The following is an 18696-nucleotide window of genomic DNA, read 5'->3' on the forward strand; positions in this document are numbered from 1 at the left end:
AATCGGTCTCCCTCTCAGACTCGCACTCACCAGATAATGAGAACACACTCACTTAACAAAATAGACTTAGAAATTATGCTCCTTCTCTCTGCACCGATCTGCAACTTGTGTCTTCTTTATATAGGCTCCTCCCTTAGCCTCAGATCTCCACGAATTGATTTGATAGACTTCTCCTTGATTCTTGTTGGTTTCGTGTCTATCTTCAAGATCTCATCTTTATCTCTTCAGCTTGACTCTATCTCTTCAGCTTTGACTTCATCTGAATCTTGTCAGTTGCATCTCAGATATCTTCGAGTTTGATCTTTGCCGAATCTTTCTCCTGAAATCTCTCAAAGTTTGTTGGACCTGCAACAAACTTTCAACAACCCAAGATACGTGCAAATATATGCACTAACAGTTTGCATGCGTATGTATATATGTATGTATTAATAAATATATATATATATATATATTAATGATTATATATATATATGGATATTTATACGTATAATATATACATGTGTATATTATATATATATATGAACATATGTATGTGTATATTTCTTCTGTGTATATATAATTGTATACATATAGTACGTACATGTGTATATAATATACATATGTATTAATAAATATATATCTATATATATATGATATAGTATAATATATATATAAAGTAAATAAAAGCGCACCTTGTACAGCCGCCCCTTTGTCTTCTTCGACGAGTTGTCCGACAAACTCCGCGTGTTTTGCGCCGCTCCAGCGACAAAGAAAATGACGTTCACTCATGCATATCTCTTTAAATGAAGAAGCAGGGCAGAGAAGAGAGGATATCGAGTTTTCAATAAAAGACAGAACATATTCGACAGACAGAGTAAATCGAGAAGAGAATAGAGAGAGTTCGGTTCTGGGAGAATAAAGGGAGTAAGAGCAAGAAGAAAAATGATCAGTTTACACTGCGATTAACTAAGCCATTTCTTACTCTTATTCTCATTTATATTATGGGTTCTTGTTTAATTCTTGCTGTTGTTTTTATTTTTATCATGTGTGAGTAGTTTTATCATTGTAGGTTAGGGATTGAACGGTTTGTAAGGATCGTACGTGTTTAATTAATTTTGGTAAACTACGATTTTATAATTTGGATCGAATAAATGGATTTTAATGCTGCAATTCTTTTTGGCCAATTGAATTGTTGATATTAGAATTTAAATTCACATAGAGATATGGAATTCGAATTCGGAAATCATTTATTCGAATGGGTAATTTTCGTATCGAGAGATGGTTGTATTGCCTGGAAATTGTGATAGCGAACTTAATGATTTTTAGGAATTTTAATCTATTAAGAACCGAGAGGTCGGTAGAAGAAATTCCTAGAATATAAGGTGATATTCGAGAGAATAATCATTTGCAAATGCGCACTTGAATTTCCTAAATTATGATCATAGTTACCGAAATATATTTTTAGAAGCGATCCTTACATAACCCGTAAAATCCCGACACCTACAATGTCTTAATTAAATTGTGTTAAAAATCACTGTTTATATTTGCTTTGATTTGTATTTAAGTTTAATCACCGTCATCACCAACCAATTTATTACCCCGACCAAAAACCGAGTAGAACCCGTAATTGATATCGTTGAATCCATCTGTGTCCCTGTGATCGACCCTAGAATACTACGATTGACCCGTACACTTGCGGTAGTTGTATCTAGGAAATTAAACGAGATTAGATCACATCCTAGATCGACATCACCTTCCCTCCAGAATCTTCTCCCTCGTCAAGGGTCCCCTCGACATGTGCTGAATATAAATCAAATAATACAATCAGTTTAAAGCATGACCAGTTTAAAGCATGACCATGTGACTCTGTGACCATGTGACTCTGTGACCATGTGACTCTGTGACCATGTGACTCTGCGACCATGTGACTCTGCGACCATGTGACTCTGTGACCATGTGACTCTGTGACCATGTGACCATGAGTCTAAGTGATCATGTGACAAGATAACATGATGGAATGCTCGGATACTTACTTGCTGCTTCTGACTCTCCATCTTTCTCCTTTGGTAAGGGCTCTTTGTCCTTAGATGAGCTGTCCTCCTGATGCTTTGTCTTCTCTTGTTGAGGTCCAAAAGAAGTCATATCATCTCGAGCTCTCAACTCATACAGATCAAAATCCTGATCATAATATTCATTTGTCCCGACAGAACCTACAGGACTTGTCTTCCTTCCCTCTTTGTCTATCGGACTGTGATGCTTAGGTTTGTTCGCTGTAACCGAAAGGAGACCGACATCCTTTAAAAGGACTCTCATAGCGTTAATTACTCTGGTCTCGACAACATCAATTACTCTGGTCTCGACAGCATCAATTATTCTGGTCTCGATAGCTTTTATTTCCAGCATCAAATCCCTCCTAAGTGCTTCCAGATTTGAGATTCCCGTCCCTCCCCGTATATTTTGGTAGCGTTGTTGTTGTTGTTGTACCTGTTGTTGTTCTCGTTGTTGTTGTTGTCGTTGTTGTCGTTGTTGTTCTTCTCTATCTTCTGGCTCTTTTTCTTCCTTTTCTTCTTCTTCCTCTTCTTCTTCTTCTTCTTCTTCATCCTCTCCGTCTATCAAAACTTTACCCTTCATTTTCTTTTTCAGAGACTTTCTGGAACGAATTTCCATTTCATGAATCTTCTTCCAGTATACGCTTTCTGAGTTCTTCTCTAGATATTTCATCCAAGTGATCACTTTTTCATTTGTACTTCCCTCGTACTCCTCTAGATCATAAAGCAGTGCTTCTTCACTCTCTTCTTTCTTGAGTACACTTTTGATTCCCTGAAAACAAATGTTAATCATTGTTACTAAAACTGAAACATGGGACCATGAGACCAAGTGACCATGGGACCAAGGGACCAAGGGATCATGGGATCATGGGATCATGAGACCAAGGGACCAAGTGACCATGTGAGTACCTTTGATCCGATGCCAATCTTGTTTATCAATGTACTGAAGCTCCATCTGACATTTTGTTTCATTGACTTCTTACACATTCTGGGACACGTCGGATCCGCATCTTCAATGTCTTTGTACCATCCATTGGTACCCAAGCTCAAGATACATTCGAAAGGTAGCAACTGCAATGCAATATTTAAATATTATATCACACCACAAATAACAAATAATATCACAACTTTCAAATAAAATATACAACAAAACAAGAACTTACCATAAGCGGTATTATAAACCCCCGACAATGCCACTTAATCTTTGGTGTTCCATTCATGAAGATCTTTCGTATTTGATCAATGATTTTTTCGAATGTATAACGTCCCCAGGGAAATTTTTCACAAAACTCCAAATCATTAACCATGTCTACTAAATCATGGTTTATGTGATCATCTGTTGTACCATGATCTAGGACTCCTCCAAGTAACATCACAATTGCCAGTTTCTTCCGGTCGGCAACCCTATGAGTAGGTGTCTTCTCTAGTTGCCTGAGCACACTTTGTTTAGTCACCTTTCCTTTTCCAAATGTCTTAACTCTAAAGTGACTTTTTCTCTTATACTCCCACCCTCCCGGATATTCACCGCACTTTAATCCGCATATTAGTGCGTGCTCGATGATCGAGTATCTGATTGGTACACCATTATAGACAAACCACAACTCTTTATCATCACCGACCCTCACTGCATGATTTATCAGATATGCCGCAGGCGCCATTTTCAAGGTGTCTTCAAATTGGACATGGAATAAATGTTGAAACTGCGACTCGTTCTTAAAGTACAGCCACTCTTCCGCTGTTAATAGATCTTTCAATTTTTTCAATGTCTCTGACGGGTAGCATCTAGTATTTATCCTCGGACAGAAATGAATTTCCTCCATTTTGAAGTAATATGGCACCTGCAAAACATCAAAAATTTAACACACCATGCAATATAAATAAGCCTATGACATGTGATCTAGTCACCTGTGATCCAGTGACCTGTGACCTACATGATCATATAATTGTGTGACCTGGGACCATGTCAACTATGACTCTATGACCTATAACCGACATGTGACGTTGTGACCATACCACCATGTGACTCTGTGACCTATAACAACATGTGATCTAGTCACCTGTGATCCAGTGACCTGTGACCTACATGATCATATAATTGTGTGACCTGGGACCATGTGAACTATGACTCTATGACCTATAACAACATGTGACGTTGTGACCATACCACCATGTGACTCTGTGACCTATAACAACATGTGATCTAGTCACCTGTGATCCAGTGACCTGTGACCTACATGAACATATAATTGTGTGACCTGGGACCATGTGAACTATGACTCTATGACCTATAACAACATGTGACGTTGTGACCATACCACCATGTGACTCTGTGATCTATAACAATATGTGACGTTGTGACCATACCACCATGTGACTCTGTGACCTATGACAACATGTGACGCTGTGACCATACCACCTTATCACCTACACAAATCACCATGCAATCCATACATCTAAAATCCGATGTAAAGGTTACTGTAACTCTTTCCTCAGTCCTAAATCACAATGTCCCTAATCAGTTATCTAAATCTCTACTGATTCCAGAAACCCCAAATCACAATGTCACTCATTTCACATGACAACTAATTACGTCACTTACAGATTTTAGAAACCCCAAACCCTTCCGTCTACTTCGCAATGTGCAAAATTTCAGAAACCCAAACCCTAAATCTCTACTTATAGATTCTGAAATCGATACTTCAACTAAACAACAACCAAAATCCAACCGTAAGATGATGGTGGAGTTCATTTAACCTACCGTCTGTTCTTTTAACTCCGAAATTTGCAGACGATCCTCATTTTCGGAGGAAGAAGATGATGAAGACGACTGTACCGAAGATTCTACAACCATTTTCTTCCCTTTCGTCATGTCTTCCACAAATTTCCACTCGAATCTAACCGCAAACAGAAATTTCGACACAGAGAGAAGAAGAGGAGAAACCGAAATTGGCTCAGGCGAAAATGCAGAACAAATCGGAGGTTTTAGAGAGAGAGTTGAGTTAGAGGTCTTTTGCTTTTAGAGAGAGAGAGTTAATTTCGAAACTGAAGCAAACGTGGGAGAGAGAGTGTGGCCTGCCAAGGGTAACGTTGTCTTTCCATTTAATTTCATGGTTTTTTTGTCTTTTTGATTTGTTCAGTAATTTTTTTTTTTCGAGGGTAAGCTCAGAAGTATGTGTAGCGGTCAAAGGGTATAACGGATATATTGCCAATTGAAAGGCCCAGAATATCTTTTTGCTATTTTGCCCTTTATTACAAAATTCTGATAATGTTTCACCGTTTTTTCATTTATATTTGAAAAAAAAGTTTGACATATTTGAATTCAATGTCGTTTGATATTTATTTAGTATTTCAATCATAATTATTTTCAAAATACATGGTACTTACAACTATCGATTGATCGAATTCTGGATTTATACATTATTATAAAATGACAACTAATATTACAAACATCAAGTTTTAAAAATAATAACATATATTAGTTAAGATTAAGAATCATATATATATATATATATATATTATATTTTATTTGCTAATCTTTTAATCTATGAAAAATTATTGTAATATTTTTCAAACATGAGATTAATTTAAATCTCAATACAAAATATATAATTATAAAAGATATATTACTAACATTTCATCATTTTTATAATGTAAGCCTCTTCAACCCGATCCATTAATTATGTGTATTTTGGAAGTATACAATGTATACAAATAACATATGTATGCAATTTTTTTACATAGATAAAAGTTACACGCAAAATAGCATTCGCTCATGGGCCTTAGGGAATGAAGATATCTCGAGCCGATTCCAATAAATTAAGATTTTGGCATCTTTTGGCCCATTAATAAAACAATTGAATTTTATAAAGTTCTAAAATCCGAACGAAAAATTTCCAGTAATTTTAAGTTTTCAGTATTTATATTGATCGGTAAATTTTAAATTTATTTTTCCCACTTTACTGAAGAAATAGATTATTAGGCAGTGAATCAGAGCTAGGCCTATTTAGATTAATTGATTTGTGTATATTTAGATATGTTATTAAAGATATAGTCAGATATTGATATTATTAATAAGGAACGGATACAGCCTAAGGCCGGCTTTTTGTAAACATCTTTGATAAATTCATTAACCGTTTATAAAAAACGATATTGATATTATTAAAAAAGAAATTTTTATAAAAAAACTATATAAATATTTAAACTATAAAATTTTCATATAAATATCTAAACTTTTTTAAAAATCTTATATAAATACCTAGACTTTTGAAATTTTTTCAAATAAATAAAAAATTCAAGTATTTTTTAAATAAAAGTGGTCTATGTCATTAATGAATTTTGGATTTATTTGAAATTTTTTTCAGAAGTCCTAGTATTTATATAGAATTTTAGAAAAATTCAGGTATTTATATGAAAATTTTTATAGTTAAGGTATTTATATGGGATTTTTGTAAAAATTTAGGTATTTATATCAATTTTTTTTATTAAAAATATTATATATATATATATATGATATAAGAATATTTTTTAATTAAATTTTTTACTAGAATGTGTATATATTTTGATTCCATTTATTATTATTTTGTATTAGAATCTGATTTCTTCACTGATCCCCGTCATTATGTTTGAATTTTTTTTTTTATAATATGTGGTTTATGGGATTTGAACTCTGGTGGGGAGAGGCATTATGTTGGAGTTGCTTCTAGTTGTTTGCTCATCGAGTTGAGTCTAATAAAAAAACTAATTAACATATGATTTATTATATCTAATAATATTTGCAATAATATTCGGCTATATTTCTAATACATGTCGTATAAATTGAAGCATACATAAGTTATTCCTAATCATCCTTCAAGTCATCACTGATATGTTGTGATAAGAACAAAATTTTAGACTTCACCGCCAAAAGGTAAGGACGATGGAAACATTGACTGTTGTAGTAGTTATACTCATACTAAACGAATAGATGTATATTTGTAATAAAATATTTATGGAATAATATGATTATTCGTTTATTATTATATTTGTATTTTCATTAATAATTAATAAACATTATCCGTGTATTATTTTGAATAATATTATATGTCCTAGTCAGTTATTATCGTGGGAACGATAATAAAGGAAGACTAGTACTGTAACGTGTATGTATGACGTATTGGATACTTGATACAGTCACATGTGCACATTTAGAATGTGTGGTTGGCTGACCCACATGCTGGTCGGTTCATGGTCATGAATCAAAACCGACATCATTATAGATAGCTATTGGTATTCCTCGTAATTTGTTTCGTGTCTTGATATAGGCAAACATCTCCTTAACACAGTGGTTATAAAGGCTATGCTCAGATGCGCAACGGATTACGTGGTGGGTCGTAGCGTATCAAGATGGAAATTTGTCTCTCCTGATTACGGGATAGATATCGCTGGCCATTCAATGGTTAATCATGCTGTAAAGTGCTTGACCAAGCCATAGATATCGGAAATCTATATTAACAGATGAAAAAGCGGTCGAATTGGTTACGGTTGATTGACACCATGCCTTACGTTCAACTGGTATATATATCGCGAGACAAAGGGACATTAGTTCGATGATATTGTATGCACAATCGATGTGATAACTCGGTTTAACATGTGTAATTGATATGTCTTGCTAGAAGCCACTATCAACGTGTATGGTGAAATAGGATTTTATCGTTACGACCACGTTAAACGGGGTCTACCGGGTCACACATATAGGGTTATACCAGATTAATATATTTAATATATGTCGGTTATAGGATCGGGTATATTTTCCCGAGCCTATTTATTACTCGGTTATTTTATCAGTTTATATTCACGAGATTAGTCTCGGTGTACATGATACATTTTCAGAATACGAGATTCATTTCATATGACGTAATACATTCATTAAATAAGGTTCATATAAACTTGTTTAATGAAGATGAATCTCTCTTCGTATTCTGAAACCTATTAAATGAACTTGACTCTTCATTTGCATTGAGATTTCTATAAATTGACATCAGATGTCAGTTCATAAATCATAGGAAAACAACAAAAACCTAAAACCCGACAAAAGAAAAGTTTCCGAACTGGAATATGAAAAGTCTCGTATAGCCTAAATCGACGAATCCCGAGGGTACTAGCATGTCGACCCGACGTGTAGATACCGATAGAGGTGTTCTTTTTTGGACGTTCCTCTCTCGTTTCTGTGACATCTTCGACTCTCCAATTCTACGTTTTACATATTACGATGATCCGGTTAATTTAGGTTTAAATTCATGCAATTGTTGTATGTAAATATTCTGCTACATGTAAACTAGATAAAAATCGTAGGTACGATTAGATCGTTAGGCTCCTTGTTTTCCTTCATTGACAATTGAAGTTGACCGAATAGTACGAAACTGCATCTTGTCAACTCAACCTCCAAATCCTCATAATGGTAACCCGCTATTAGAAGACAAGATTTTCAAAATTAGAGAGTAGAGAGTTACAGTGATCTGATGACACTGATGGCACGTGAGAATAAAGGTGAACTGTAAAAAAAATAACACTAATAATAATTAAAACATTAAAAAAATTTTAATAACTGTTCGATTAACTGCGGTTATTCGGTTATTAAACGAGTCGAACCGAACCCGAACAATTATTGAACTTCTTCAACCGCTCGGTTATTCGGTTAATGATCGAAATAGTCACTCATACCTGATGTTATATGTTTTCTCGCTAATCATTTTGTTTCCACGCAAATATAGTTGGGGTTCTTGGCTAAGTGTGACAAAAAGGTGACATGTTTAGAAATCTATGCCTTTTTTTTCTATCCTTTGAATACTATATTTTTTTATAAATTTTTGATAAAATTACCCTTACTTTATTGTATAATTTCAATATTGTTATTTAGCGTCCCGAAAAATGTGCAGTATAAAAAGCAGATTTTTTTGGAAACTATGTAATCCGGGAGAGCTGTTTTTCATCCGGGAGAGTCTGTTTTTATCCGGGAGAACTGTTTTTTGTCCGAAAGAATTGTTTTCCGTCCGGGAGAGTCTGTTTTTTGTCCGGGAGAACTGTTTTTCATCTGGGAGAGTCTATATTTTGTCCGGGAGAACTGTTTTTCGTCCGGGAGAGTCTGTTTTTTGTCCGGGAGAATTTTTTTTGTCCAGGAGAACTGTTTTTGTTCGGGAGAGTTTGTTTTGTCCGGGAGAATCTTTTTTTTTATTCGGAAGAATTGTCTTTTGTCCGGGAAGACTGTTTTTTGTCCGAAAAAATCTTTTTTTCGTTCGGAAAAGTTTGTTTTTTTGTCCGGAAGAACTGTTTTTTTTTTCGAGAGAGTTGTTTTTCGTTCGGGAGTGTACGTTTTTAGTCCGGATGAAAAATAGTTCTCACATATAAAAAAAATTGTTTTTCATATAAAAAATATTTTTTCCCCGATGAAAACAATTCTCTCAAAAAAAATTATTCTCCCGGACGAAAATAAACTTTTTCGAATAAAAAGAATTCTTTCAGATAAAAAAAATCTTTTCCGAATGAAAAAACAATTCTTTCGGACGAGAAACAATCCTTCTTGACAAAAAAAAATTATTTTTTCGTATACAAAAACAGTTAAACCAAATAAAAACAGATTCTCACAGATATAAAATAATTATCCCAGATGAAAAAAACAGTTTTCCGAGATAACACAGTTTCTTAATAAAATATATTTTTTATGCTGTAATTTTTTTGAAATATTTAATGACAATATTGAAATTATACAAATAAGTAAGGATATTTTTACCAAAAAATTATAAAAATGTATAGTTTGTAAAGGAAAGAAAAAAAAGTATAGATTTCTAATGACGTGACATTTTTGGATACTGGTGCAAATTTCCTCAATATAGTTTTGTGTTTATCCGAAAAGATGAAATCCTTCTTTTGTAATTTAGATTAGGTTCGAAAGCCGGTTCACTTGTATATTTCTTTGTTTGTATATGAATTCACCATTTACCAATATATATATATATCGTATAAATTCCTTGGTATGTCACTTGACTCATCTTTAATGGCTAGTCTCTTGAACATTCCTTCGCAGGAAATAATAAAGGAGACACTTCTCGCAATGCCAAATAATAAAGCGCCGGGTCCGGACGGCTACACTAAAGAATTCTTCGTTAGTTCATGGGAAATCGTGGGAGCTGACCTAGTGGCAGCAGTTCAGAAATTTTTCCGAAGCCGCCAGTTATTGGGTCAAATTAATGCTACCACAATCGCCTTGATACCGAAACGTCCGGGAGCGGTTTCACTAACCGAATTTCGACCGATTAGCTGCTGCAACCTTGTCTACAAGCTCATCTCTTCTATCCTGGCTAAAAGGTTAAAACCACTGATACAACATGCAATATCGCCGAATCAAGCAGCTTTTATGAAGAAGAGGCTCATGATTGATAATATCTTACTGGCAACTGAACTAGTGCGGAACTACAACTGAAATTCTGGGCCAAAGGGAGCAGCGATTAAAATTGATATCAGAAAAGCATTCGACACCGTAAATCGGCTATTTATCCTAAGAATACTTGAGGCGCTCGGCATACCATTGGCGTTCATTAGTCTGATTAAGGCATGCATCACCACACCCCGGTTCTCGGTCTCAATCAATGGAGAGTTGGCAGGCTTCTTCGAAAGCCAACGAGGTCTCAGACAGGGAGACCCTTTATCTCCATACCTCTTCATCCTAGCTATCGAAGTCCTCTCAAAGTTGCTTGACAGAGCATCCTCCGAAGGAACACTAAAGTCACACTCCAAGTGTGGACGACCGAGAGTCACTCATCTGGCTTTTGCGGACGACGTGATTATATTCTCCAAAGCTGACACTGGCTCTCTGGCTGAGATCAAACAAATATTGAACGAGTTTGGGCATATATCAGGTCTAGACGTAAATGAGGCTAAGTCGGAAGTGTTTTTCAGTGGATTAACGGAGGCTGAAGTTTCCCCACTCCTACCCATATTGGGTTACAGGCACGGCACCTTCCCGATACGCTATCTAAGGGTGCCCCTCAGCCCATGCAAGCCAACAAAGCAAGACTTCCAGCCACTGCTTGAAAGGATTAAGGCGAAACTACAATCATGGACCACCAAGTTCCTCTCAAGGGCGGGCAAATTACTACTAATCAAATGTTATTTATGGACAGGTTGCAAATTGGAGTGCCACATTCCTTCTCCCCAAGTCAGTACTTACGACTATCAAGAGCCTCTGCGCGACTTTTCTTTGGGCGGGTTCTTCACATTCTGCTCGTAGATCACCCTCGAGGGTCGCTTGGGAGACGATTTGCAGGCCAAAGAAAGGAGGACTTGGCATCAGAACTCTAAAGGATCTGAACATGGTCCACCGGCTAAAGCTCGTATGGAGAACACTAAGTGACAGAGGCTCTTTATGGGCTAGATGGCTGAAGCAGAACGTATGGAAAAAAAAGAGCTATTGGACAACAACCGTGTCAAATCGGCTATCATGGAATCTCAGAAAGCTACTCTCAATCCGACAAGAAGTCAAATCATTTTTGCGCATGGAGCTCGGGGATGGAACAAACACTATGTTCTGGCATGATACTTGGTTAGTTGAGCGCCCTTTGCTTGATGTAACAGGAAATGCAGGTCCGCGTCTTATGCGCATTGGTCTGGATGCAACTGTGGCAGAGGCATGCCGAAGTGGACATTGGTCAGTCCCAGGAGCGCGGTCTGATGCGCTTGAATCGATTCTTATCCGTCTGACGACAGTGCAGGCACCTACCGCAGATCGGGGACCAGATATAGCTACTTGGAAGCACAAGCCCGGAGAATTTAAGAGGGAATTTTCGACTGCAAACACATGGGAGTTGATAAGGGAGCATTCAATCGAAGTAGATTGGTACCAAACCACTTGGTTTAAGCATGCGGTACCAAGATTCTCCTTCCTACTCTGAGAAATAATGCTATCAAGATTGCCAACAAAGGATCGCCTTAGCCGTTTGGGATTGCAAGTGGATCAGACCTACGTCTTGTGTTCAACGGAGCAAGAAACACATGACCACCTCTTCTTTTCTTGTTGTTTTAGTTCGCAGGTTTGGAGTCCAATGGCAAGCTTATGCCTACTCTCGCCACCATCAATTGTAGTCCAAGTTCCTACATGGTTGAGCAATACAACCAACTGCATGGTGAATCACAGAGCATTCTTGGCAAAACTGATTGTGCAAGCATCCGCCTATTACTTGTGGAAGGAGCGAAACCGAAGGATATTCACCGGAGAACGCAGATCGGCAGCCCACATCCGCCGCGAAGTCGACCGAAGCATTAGAAACACTCTACTACCTCTTTCCACGAGACCTTTTATTGCCCAATCACCCTTGTCCGATTGGTATCTCCTTACGGAAAGTATCCGATCACAACCCTCCGACAACAATGGCATAAATCAATAGGATAACTGTTTGTTTTGAAAATTGACATTTTGTCTTCTTTTGGAGCATGGTAATTTGCTGGGTCTTTTGTAAACATTATTTGATCAATTCATTAACTTTTTATCAAAAAAAAAAACTCTGCAGTAAATTGTCAAAACAACGTCTAGTAGAGATAAAGAATAAGACGAATGAATCACAGTGACGCCATCATTCCAAAAAGAAACATCACAAAGACTGAAGTAAACGATGGAGCATACTCGGGCTGGCCATAGGCAACAATCAATCAGACTTCAGAAAGTTACGATTCGATTGATTAACAACGGTGACTGCCTTGTCTTATTCACACAAATTCAGACTTAAGCAAGTTATATCCGAATCCCAACAGAGACAGATATATCACTAAAAGAAGATGGTAAAGCGGAGCAAATTCACCTAAAACCACGTTTAAAACTCTCCCAAAAAGCTCGCGGAAAGACTCATCTAACAATTTCAACAAATATTTCACCTAACGACTAATAATTAAAAAATATTAAATTGGTAGGGAAATTCCCCTGGTGGTTTCCTCAACAGGTGAGCATATACACGCAATAGATAAACCATTCAAAACTACAAACCTCACCTTCCCCGTAACATTGAAGCTTCATATCTTGTCTGTGGTACGTCATGCACCTAACTGGAAACTTCATACATAAAAATAAATAAAAATACCATTTCTTATTTGTAATCCCACATACCCGGTCACTCATTTACGCTTACAGTGTACCTCTTCACAATGTCGACCTACATTTCACAAAAGTAAATATGAGGCGCCACCAGAAAAAGAGATAATTCAACTTGCTATAAGTAAATAAAATATTTCATATACAATATTTCTATTTGTAATAATTTTCTGCAAATTTGAGTTGCGCTGGAGCAAGGAAAAATCAGAAAATGTAGAATCGCTACTACCTCATGTTTTCTTCTCACACCCCGTTTTGATGATAGTTCAGAGCACAACAGAAAGCAATGGCTATCAGTCTTAATTAATATTGATTAACGGTTCCAAAGCACAAACCTCTTTCCCCTGCAACTTCCTGGTAACAACAACGACTACCTTTATCTTATTCACACATATTCATCATATATATGTTACAACAAGGTAAAAGTATCAAACAAATGAATTGCTTGACAATGACGGTGATCAATTCAATTATAGCTTATTCACCATAATCCTTCACTTAGTTTTCCAAAAACTGGATTCGGTTACTAGTAGTGAATCAGCGCATATTCACTAAAGGATTAGAGATTTACCTGAAGGAGGAGAGCGTGTCAGGTCCTCTCGGAGTACTGGGTGTACTCATTAACAGAAATATCAATGAAAGTGATATGGCGGCGAGCCGCAAGTTTTACTAAAAGAAAATCCCTAGCTCTGAGTCACAGAAAAACTGAAAAAAAATACACAGACAACCACGAAAGGGTTAGCCACATGACCAGAAGAAAGATGCTAAGGGCAGCAAATCCCAATCTATGATTTTCCAAAAGAAAAGTCCAACTTGTCGCAGAACAGATCCTCACCTTATAAGAGCGTGTGATTCAACTTGCTATAAATAAATCGAATATTTCATATACAATAGTTCGATTATGACACGTTTCTAGCAACCCACTTCATGATGTCACAATAGGTGAGCATACGATTTTAATAAAAGGTTCAAAACCATAAACCTTTTCTCCCCTGCAACTTCTGGTTAAACTGATGCTTCAAAGGTTGTCTATGGTATATCATCCACCTAATTGGCAAAATTAAAGACAAGAGACTGCACAGATAAAGATGCAGACCGACAAAGTCATACCTAAAAACACCCCATTCTTATCTATAATCAGGCATACCTTCCCTCGTTCAGAGACCCGGACCGAAGCAGAAGCTCTGACTCTACAAAGCTCAAATTAAATCTGAAAACTTGAGCCTATGAAACAAAGTGTATAGTAGGAGCAAGGAACAATTAGGAAGTGTAGATTTGCTACCACCTTATGGTTTCTTCTCACATCCTGTTTTGATGATAGTGTGAGAGAGCAGCTGAAAGCAATGACTCTTAATGCATATACTTTCAGAAAATTACCAAAAGAACCCATATCTATGTTGTGTTGTAGGTATATCTTCCAGTAAACATATGCTTCTGAAGTCCAGAATTGTTGGTTTGCGCCAACTATACTTTCCTTTTTTAGAATGAATGACTTAATTTTGTAGGTATACTAGAATCACATGAGCACGTGTTTAAAAGAGTCACATGTACTAGTTAGCATCAGATGGTATATGATCTGTCGTATTTTTGAAACAGAAACAACATATGCTCAAACCACAAGATGGAAAGAGAAAAAACGTTGGAAAAAAAAATCTTGACGGAAACACATTGATAAGAATGTTAAGGGGATTGGAAACGGACCGATGAAACATGTCATATGGTAAGTCCACAAGCTCTAGCACTTCTTGATACATTTTCAAATTATCGACATCTCAATGTATCTTTATCCATTCTCCTGCACTAGTTCGTATAATGTCAAACGATTGACACCTTAGTGCAATCTAAATATAGTTTTCAAAAGTCTAAACAATAAGCATGAAAGATAGATGTAGTTTTTTTTTCAATTAAACATCAACCAAATAACTTCGGTGACCGTCTTCCACATGACGGAGGGAAAAATCAGATTTTACCTTTTCAAATGTGTTGCCTCTCTACAGAAGTATGCAGCCATAGACCTTGTCTGAGGTTCCCTCGGCTGTTTCCTCCTTCTCACGTACGTAACAATCCATTAGTGATGATGGTGTTAGACTCCCACATCGGTGGAAGAGAGGGATTTGACCCTCCTTATATAGTGGTCCCAAATCTTTCTCCCACCGATGTGGGACTCTAACAGATCACCCTTGCATAATGTGACACAACTAAAGCAAATATTATAAACTTAAGATCATCACAAATACATAAGAAATTTCATACCACTTTTGCATGAGCCGTGGAATATTGGTGTAGCAACTGCATTCCTAATGGTTCCTGGAACTTTTGCGATTGTCATAGACCTGACAAGGGCCAAATAAGAGAACTTCAAATATGCACAATAGTTCAAGATGTATTAAGAATTCATACTCATCTAGTTCAAGATGTATCAGTAGGTGAACATGTTCTATTGATAACCAGTTCCAAAGCAGAAAAATCTTTGCCCTGCAACTTCTAACATTGAAGCTCCATACCTTGTTTGTAAAACATCTCCTATAAAAAACTGGCACAAGTAAATGATAGACTCCATAGACGAAGATCTATTTTTTGTAGATAAACAACAAATAATGTAAAGGACCGGCATAAATCTAGAACTCACCAGGATATTCAGTTCGTAGATAGACAAAAGAAATATCCCATCTTCATTTTTCTTGTTAAGGCCTTTTTCAGAATACAAAACATCAACTCTGCAGTAAATTGTCATAACAATCTACATAGACCAATACCAACGTGTACTAGAGATAAAGAAAAAGACGAATGAATCACAGTGATGCAATCATGTTACTGGTTTCCACCGCATACGAAAGGGAAACATCAATCAGACTGACGTAATCGATGATGCTTACTCGAGGCTGACCATAGGCAACAACCAATCAGACTTAAGCAAGTTATGATTTATATGATTAACAACAGTGACTGCCTTATGTTATTCACACAAATTTAGACGTTTGATCAGAAATTACGACAAGGTAATAATATCTAAAGAGTGAAATGAGAGTAACAGTAATGACTTCAACACACAATCTCTACAAGATTAGAGATTTACCTGAAGGACGAGGGCGTGTTAGGTTCTCTTGAAGGGCACACTCAAACAGAAATTTCGAAGATTGTGATACGGCGGCGAGCATTGCTATAAGAAAAATCTGTAGAAGAAGAGAGATCACCTGAAGGAACTCTTTCCACACCTTAGAAAAGAATGCGATAAATTTCTGCACCATAATGTGACCGGCAATTCGTAAAAGAAAATCTCAGAGCTAATGAAGAGAAAACGAATATGTAATCAAATATTTCGTATAAAATAGTTCAATTTGTAATTCGTTTTTGGAAATTTTTTAAGATGCATACATTAAAGAAAAAAGCAGGAACAGCAGAACTGCTATTACCCCATGGTTTCTTCTAACACCATGTTATGACGAAGATGTGAGAGTGCAGCTGAAAGAAAATTAACATTAAAGAATATACTTCCATTAACCCACCAAAAGTACCAAAGGCCTTGTAGTTACAAAATCTATTGCAAGAGATATAACAAATAGCGTTAAAAATTTTGTTAATCTGCTTCAAGTCAAACCAATAATTGAGCATATACTGTTGATAAATGGTTCAACAGCACAAACCTTTTTTCCCCGGCAACTTCCTGGTAACGCTGCAGCTTCAAAGGTTGTATCTACTACATCATCCACCTAATTGGCGCAAGAGATGCAGATTTACAAAGTCATACTTAGACATCACCCATTCTTATCTATAGCGGGGCATTTCTGTTCTCGTCAGTCTATTCCATTTTTAAGAGACAAACCCAAGCAAAAGCTCTTACTTTATAAAGCTCAAATTCAGGATCATTTGTGTGATCCAAAAAGTTGTGACAACTCTCTAGTAGCATTGAATGTTCGGTGACCGTCTTCCACATGATAGAAAGAAAAAGTTACATTACCTTTTCAAAAGTGTTGCCTCCCTAGAAAAGTACTCAGCCATAGGCTTTGTTGGAAGTTCCCTCGGTGGTTTCCTCCCTCTCATTTACGTAAGAAACCATTAGTTATGGGTACTTACATAATTTGACACAACTAAAGCACATCGATTGTAAACTTTAAATGAGAAACATCACCCAGACTGAAGTAAACAATGAAACATACGCCATGATAATAATTTCAAATCATTCACTTAGTTTTCCAATAAACTGATTCGGTTACTAATTCAACAACACACATTCCCTAGTAGATTAGAGATTCACCTGAGGAGAACGTGTGAGGTCCACATGGAATATTAGGCATACCTGAGTCACAAAACAAACAGGAAAATTACACAGAAGACCACGAAAGGATTAGCCAGATCCATGACAAGAAGAAGATGGAAAAAGAAGCAAACCCCTCAATTCATGAATTGCCAAACGTGTCAAAGATCAGATCTATAACCAGAAGAAGATGGAAATTTTTTAAGATCCGTAGGAGCAAGGAAAAATCTGGAAACGTAGAGACGCTATTACCACATGTTTTCTTCCAACACTGTGTTTTGATGATTGTGTGAGAGTACAGGTGAAAGTAACGAGTATCGTCGACTCACAACTAACATTATAGAAGATACCTCCATTAACTCACTAAAAGTACCTAAGGCCTTGTAGAAACAAAATCGATTGACAGAGATATAGCAAATGGCATTAAAAACTCTGTTAATCAACTTCAAGATGCATCAATAGTCGAAGTATGCCATTGACAAACGGCTGAAAAGCAAACCTTTTATCCCCAACAACTTCCTGGCGATGTTGAAGCTCCAAAGGTCGTCTGTACTACATCAGCCACCTAATTGGCACAAGAGACTCCGCAGATTTACAAAGTCATACTAAAACATCAACCATTCTTGTTCTCGCTAGTCTATTCCATTGCTAAGAGACAAGCCCAAACAAAAGCTCTTACTTTATAAAGCTCAAAAGTGTTGCCTCCCTAGAAACGTACATTGAAGATTCGGTGACATCTACATGGTAACATTGAAGATTCGGTGACCATCTTCCACATGATAAAAAGAAAAAATCAGATTACCTTTTCAAAAGTGTTGCCTCCCTAGAAACGTACGCAGCCATAAGCTTTGTTGGAAGTTCCCCTGGTGGTTTCCTCCCTCTCTTCTACGTAAGAAAACATTAGTTATGGATACCTACATAATTTGACACAACTAACGCACATCGATTGTAAACTTTAAATGAGAACAAATATATATAAACTTATTATCTGAGCATGAGTTGTGGAGTATTGGTGTAGCAGCTGCAGCCCTAACGGTTCCAGTAGTTTTTCTGATTGTCATAGACCTGATACGGGACAACATAAAGGAACTTCATATCTGCATGAGTTTTTGCACGATCAAGGAAAGCTTTTTGATCCTCTGCGTCAGATGCCCTGTCACAGTAGATACTAAAAATATTGGTTGCGAAAGAGATTGGAAACAGCATTAAAAATTCTGCTAATTCAGTTCAAGATGTATCAGTAGGTGAGTACGTGCTATTGATAACTGGTTCCAAAGCACAAAACTCTTTCGTCGACAGTT

General features: G+C 36.6%; 2 protein-coding genes across 38 annotated transcripts in view; one reads left to right on the forward strand and one right to left on the reverse strand.

The window, feature by feature from the left end:
- Window positions 1–10056: 10056 nt before the first annotated feature.
- LOC104817065 lies at window positions 10057–12321 on the forward strand. The gene is made up of 4 exons (XM_010546143.1): window positions 10057–10367; window positions 10563–11040; window positions 11183–11923; window positions 12082–12321. Exons 1-4 carry the CDS (start codon window positions 10057–10059, stop codon window positions 12319–12321), a joined length of 1770 nt encoding a protein of 589 aa, XP_010544445.1.
- Window positions 12322–13013: 692 nt separating this feature from the next.
- Window positions 13014–18696, reverse strand: part of LOC104816741 — a 20145-nt gene continuing 14462 nt past the window's right edge. The window contains exons 1-18 of one of the 37 annotated variants that reach the window (XR_002024392.1): window positions 18648–18686; window positions 18198–18548; window positions 18075–18132; window positions 17895–17960; window positions 17396–17437; window positions 17099–17176; window positions 16785–16850; window positions 16554–16602; window positions 16217–16313; window positions 15770–15831; window positions 15645–15663; window positions 15394–15473; window positions 15111–15185; window positions 14426–14446; window positions 14288–14330; window positions 13712–14187; window positions 13370–13494; window positions 13014–13201 (exon numbers count right to left, since the gene is read on the reverse strand). Coding sequence is in view for 1 of the 37 variants with exons in the window: in XM_019202912.1 (XP_019058457.1) it covers window positions 15466–15473; window positions 15645–15663 (27 nt within the window). In the remaining 36 variants the exon portion in view is untranslated. Of the gene's footprint in view, window positions 13202–13369; window positions 13495–13711; window positions 15186–15393; window positions 15474–15540; window positions 15664–15769; window positions 15858–16216; window positions 16314–16334; window positions 16380–16553; window positions 16603–16784; window positions 16851–17098; window positions 17177–17395; window positions 17438–17529; window positions 17776–17894; window positions 17961–18074; window positions 18133–18197; window positions 18564–18647; window positions 18687–18696 lie in introns of those variants that run through there. The other 36 variants (XR_002024387.1, XR_002024389.1, XR_002024391.1 and 33 more) reach the window with 36 other exon arrangements.

Source organism: Tarenaya hassleriana, unplaced genomic scaffold (genome assembly GCF_000463585.1).
Source record: "Tarenaya hassleriana unplaced genomic scaffold, ASM46358v1 Cleome26, whole genome shotgun sequence".
Lineage (NCBI taxonomy): Eukaryota > Viridiplantae > Streptophyta > Magnoliopsida > Brassicales > Cleomaceae > Tarenaya > Tarenaya hassleriana.

Bases quoted from the DNA above. Each gene is read 5' to 3' on its own strand.
- LOC104817065 (XM_010546143.1), top strand. From the start codon at position 10,057: ATGGCTAGTCTCTTGAACATTCCTTCGCAGGAAATAATAAAGGAGACA. The intron at 11,041-11,182 runs GTGCCCCTCAGC...ATTTATGGACAG, and splicing joins TCCCGATACGCTATCTAAGG to GTTGCAAATTGGAGTGCCAC. The intron at 11,924-12,081 runs GTACCAAGATTC...TTGTTGTTTTAG, and splicing joins CCACTTGGTTTAAGCATGCG to TTCGCAGGTTTGGAGTCCAA.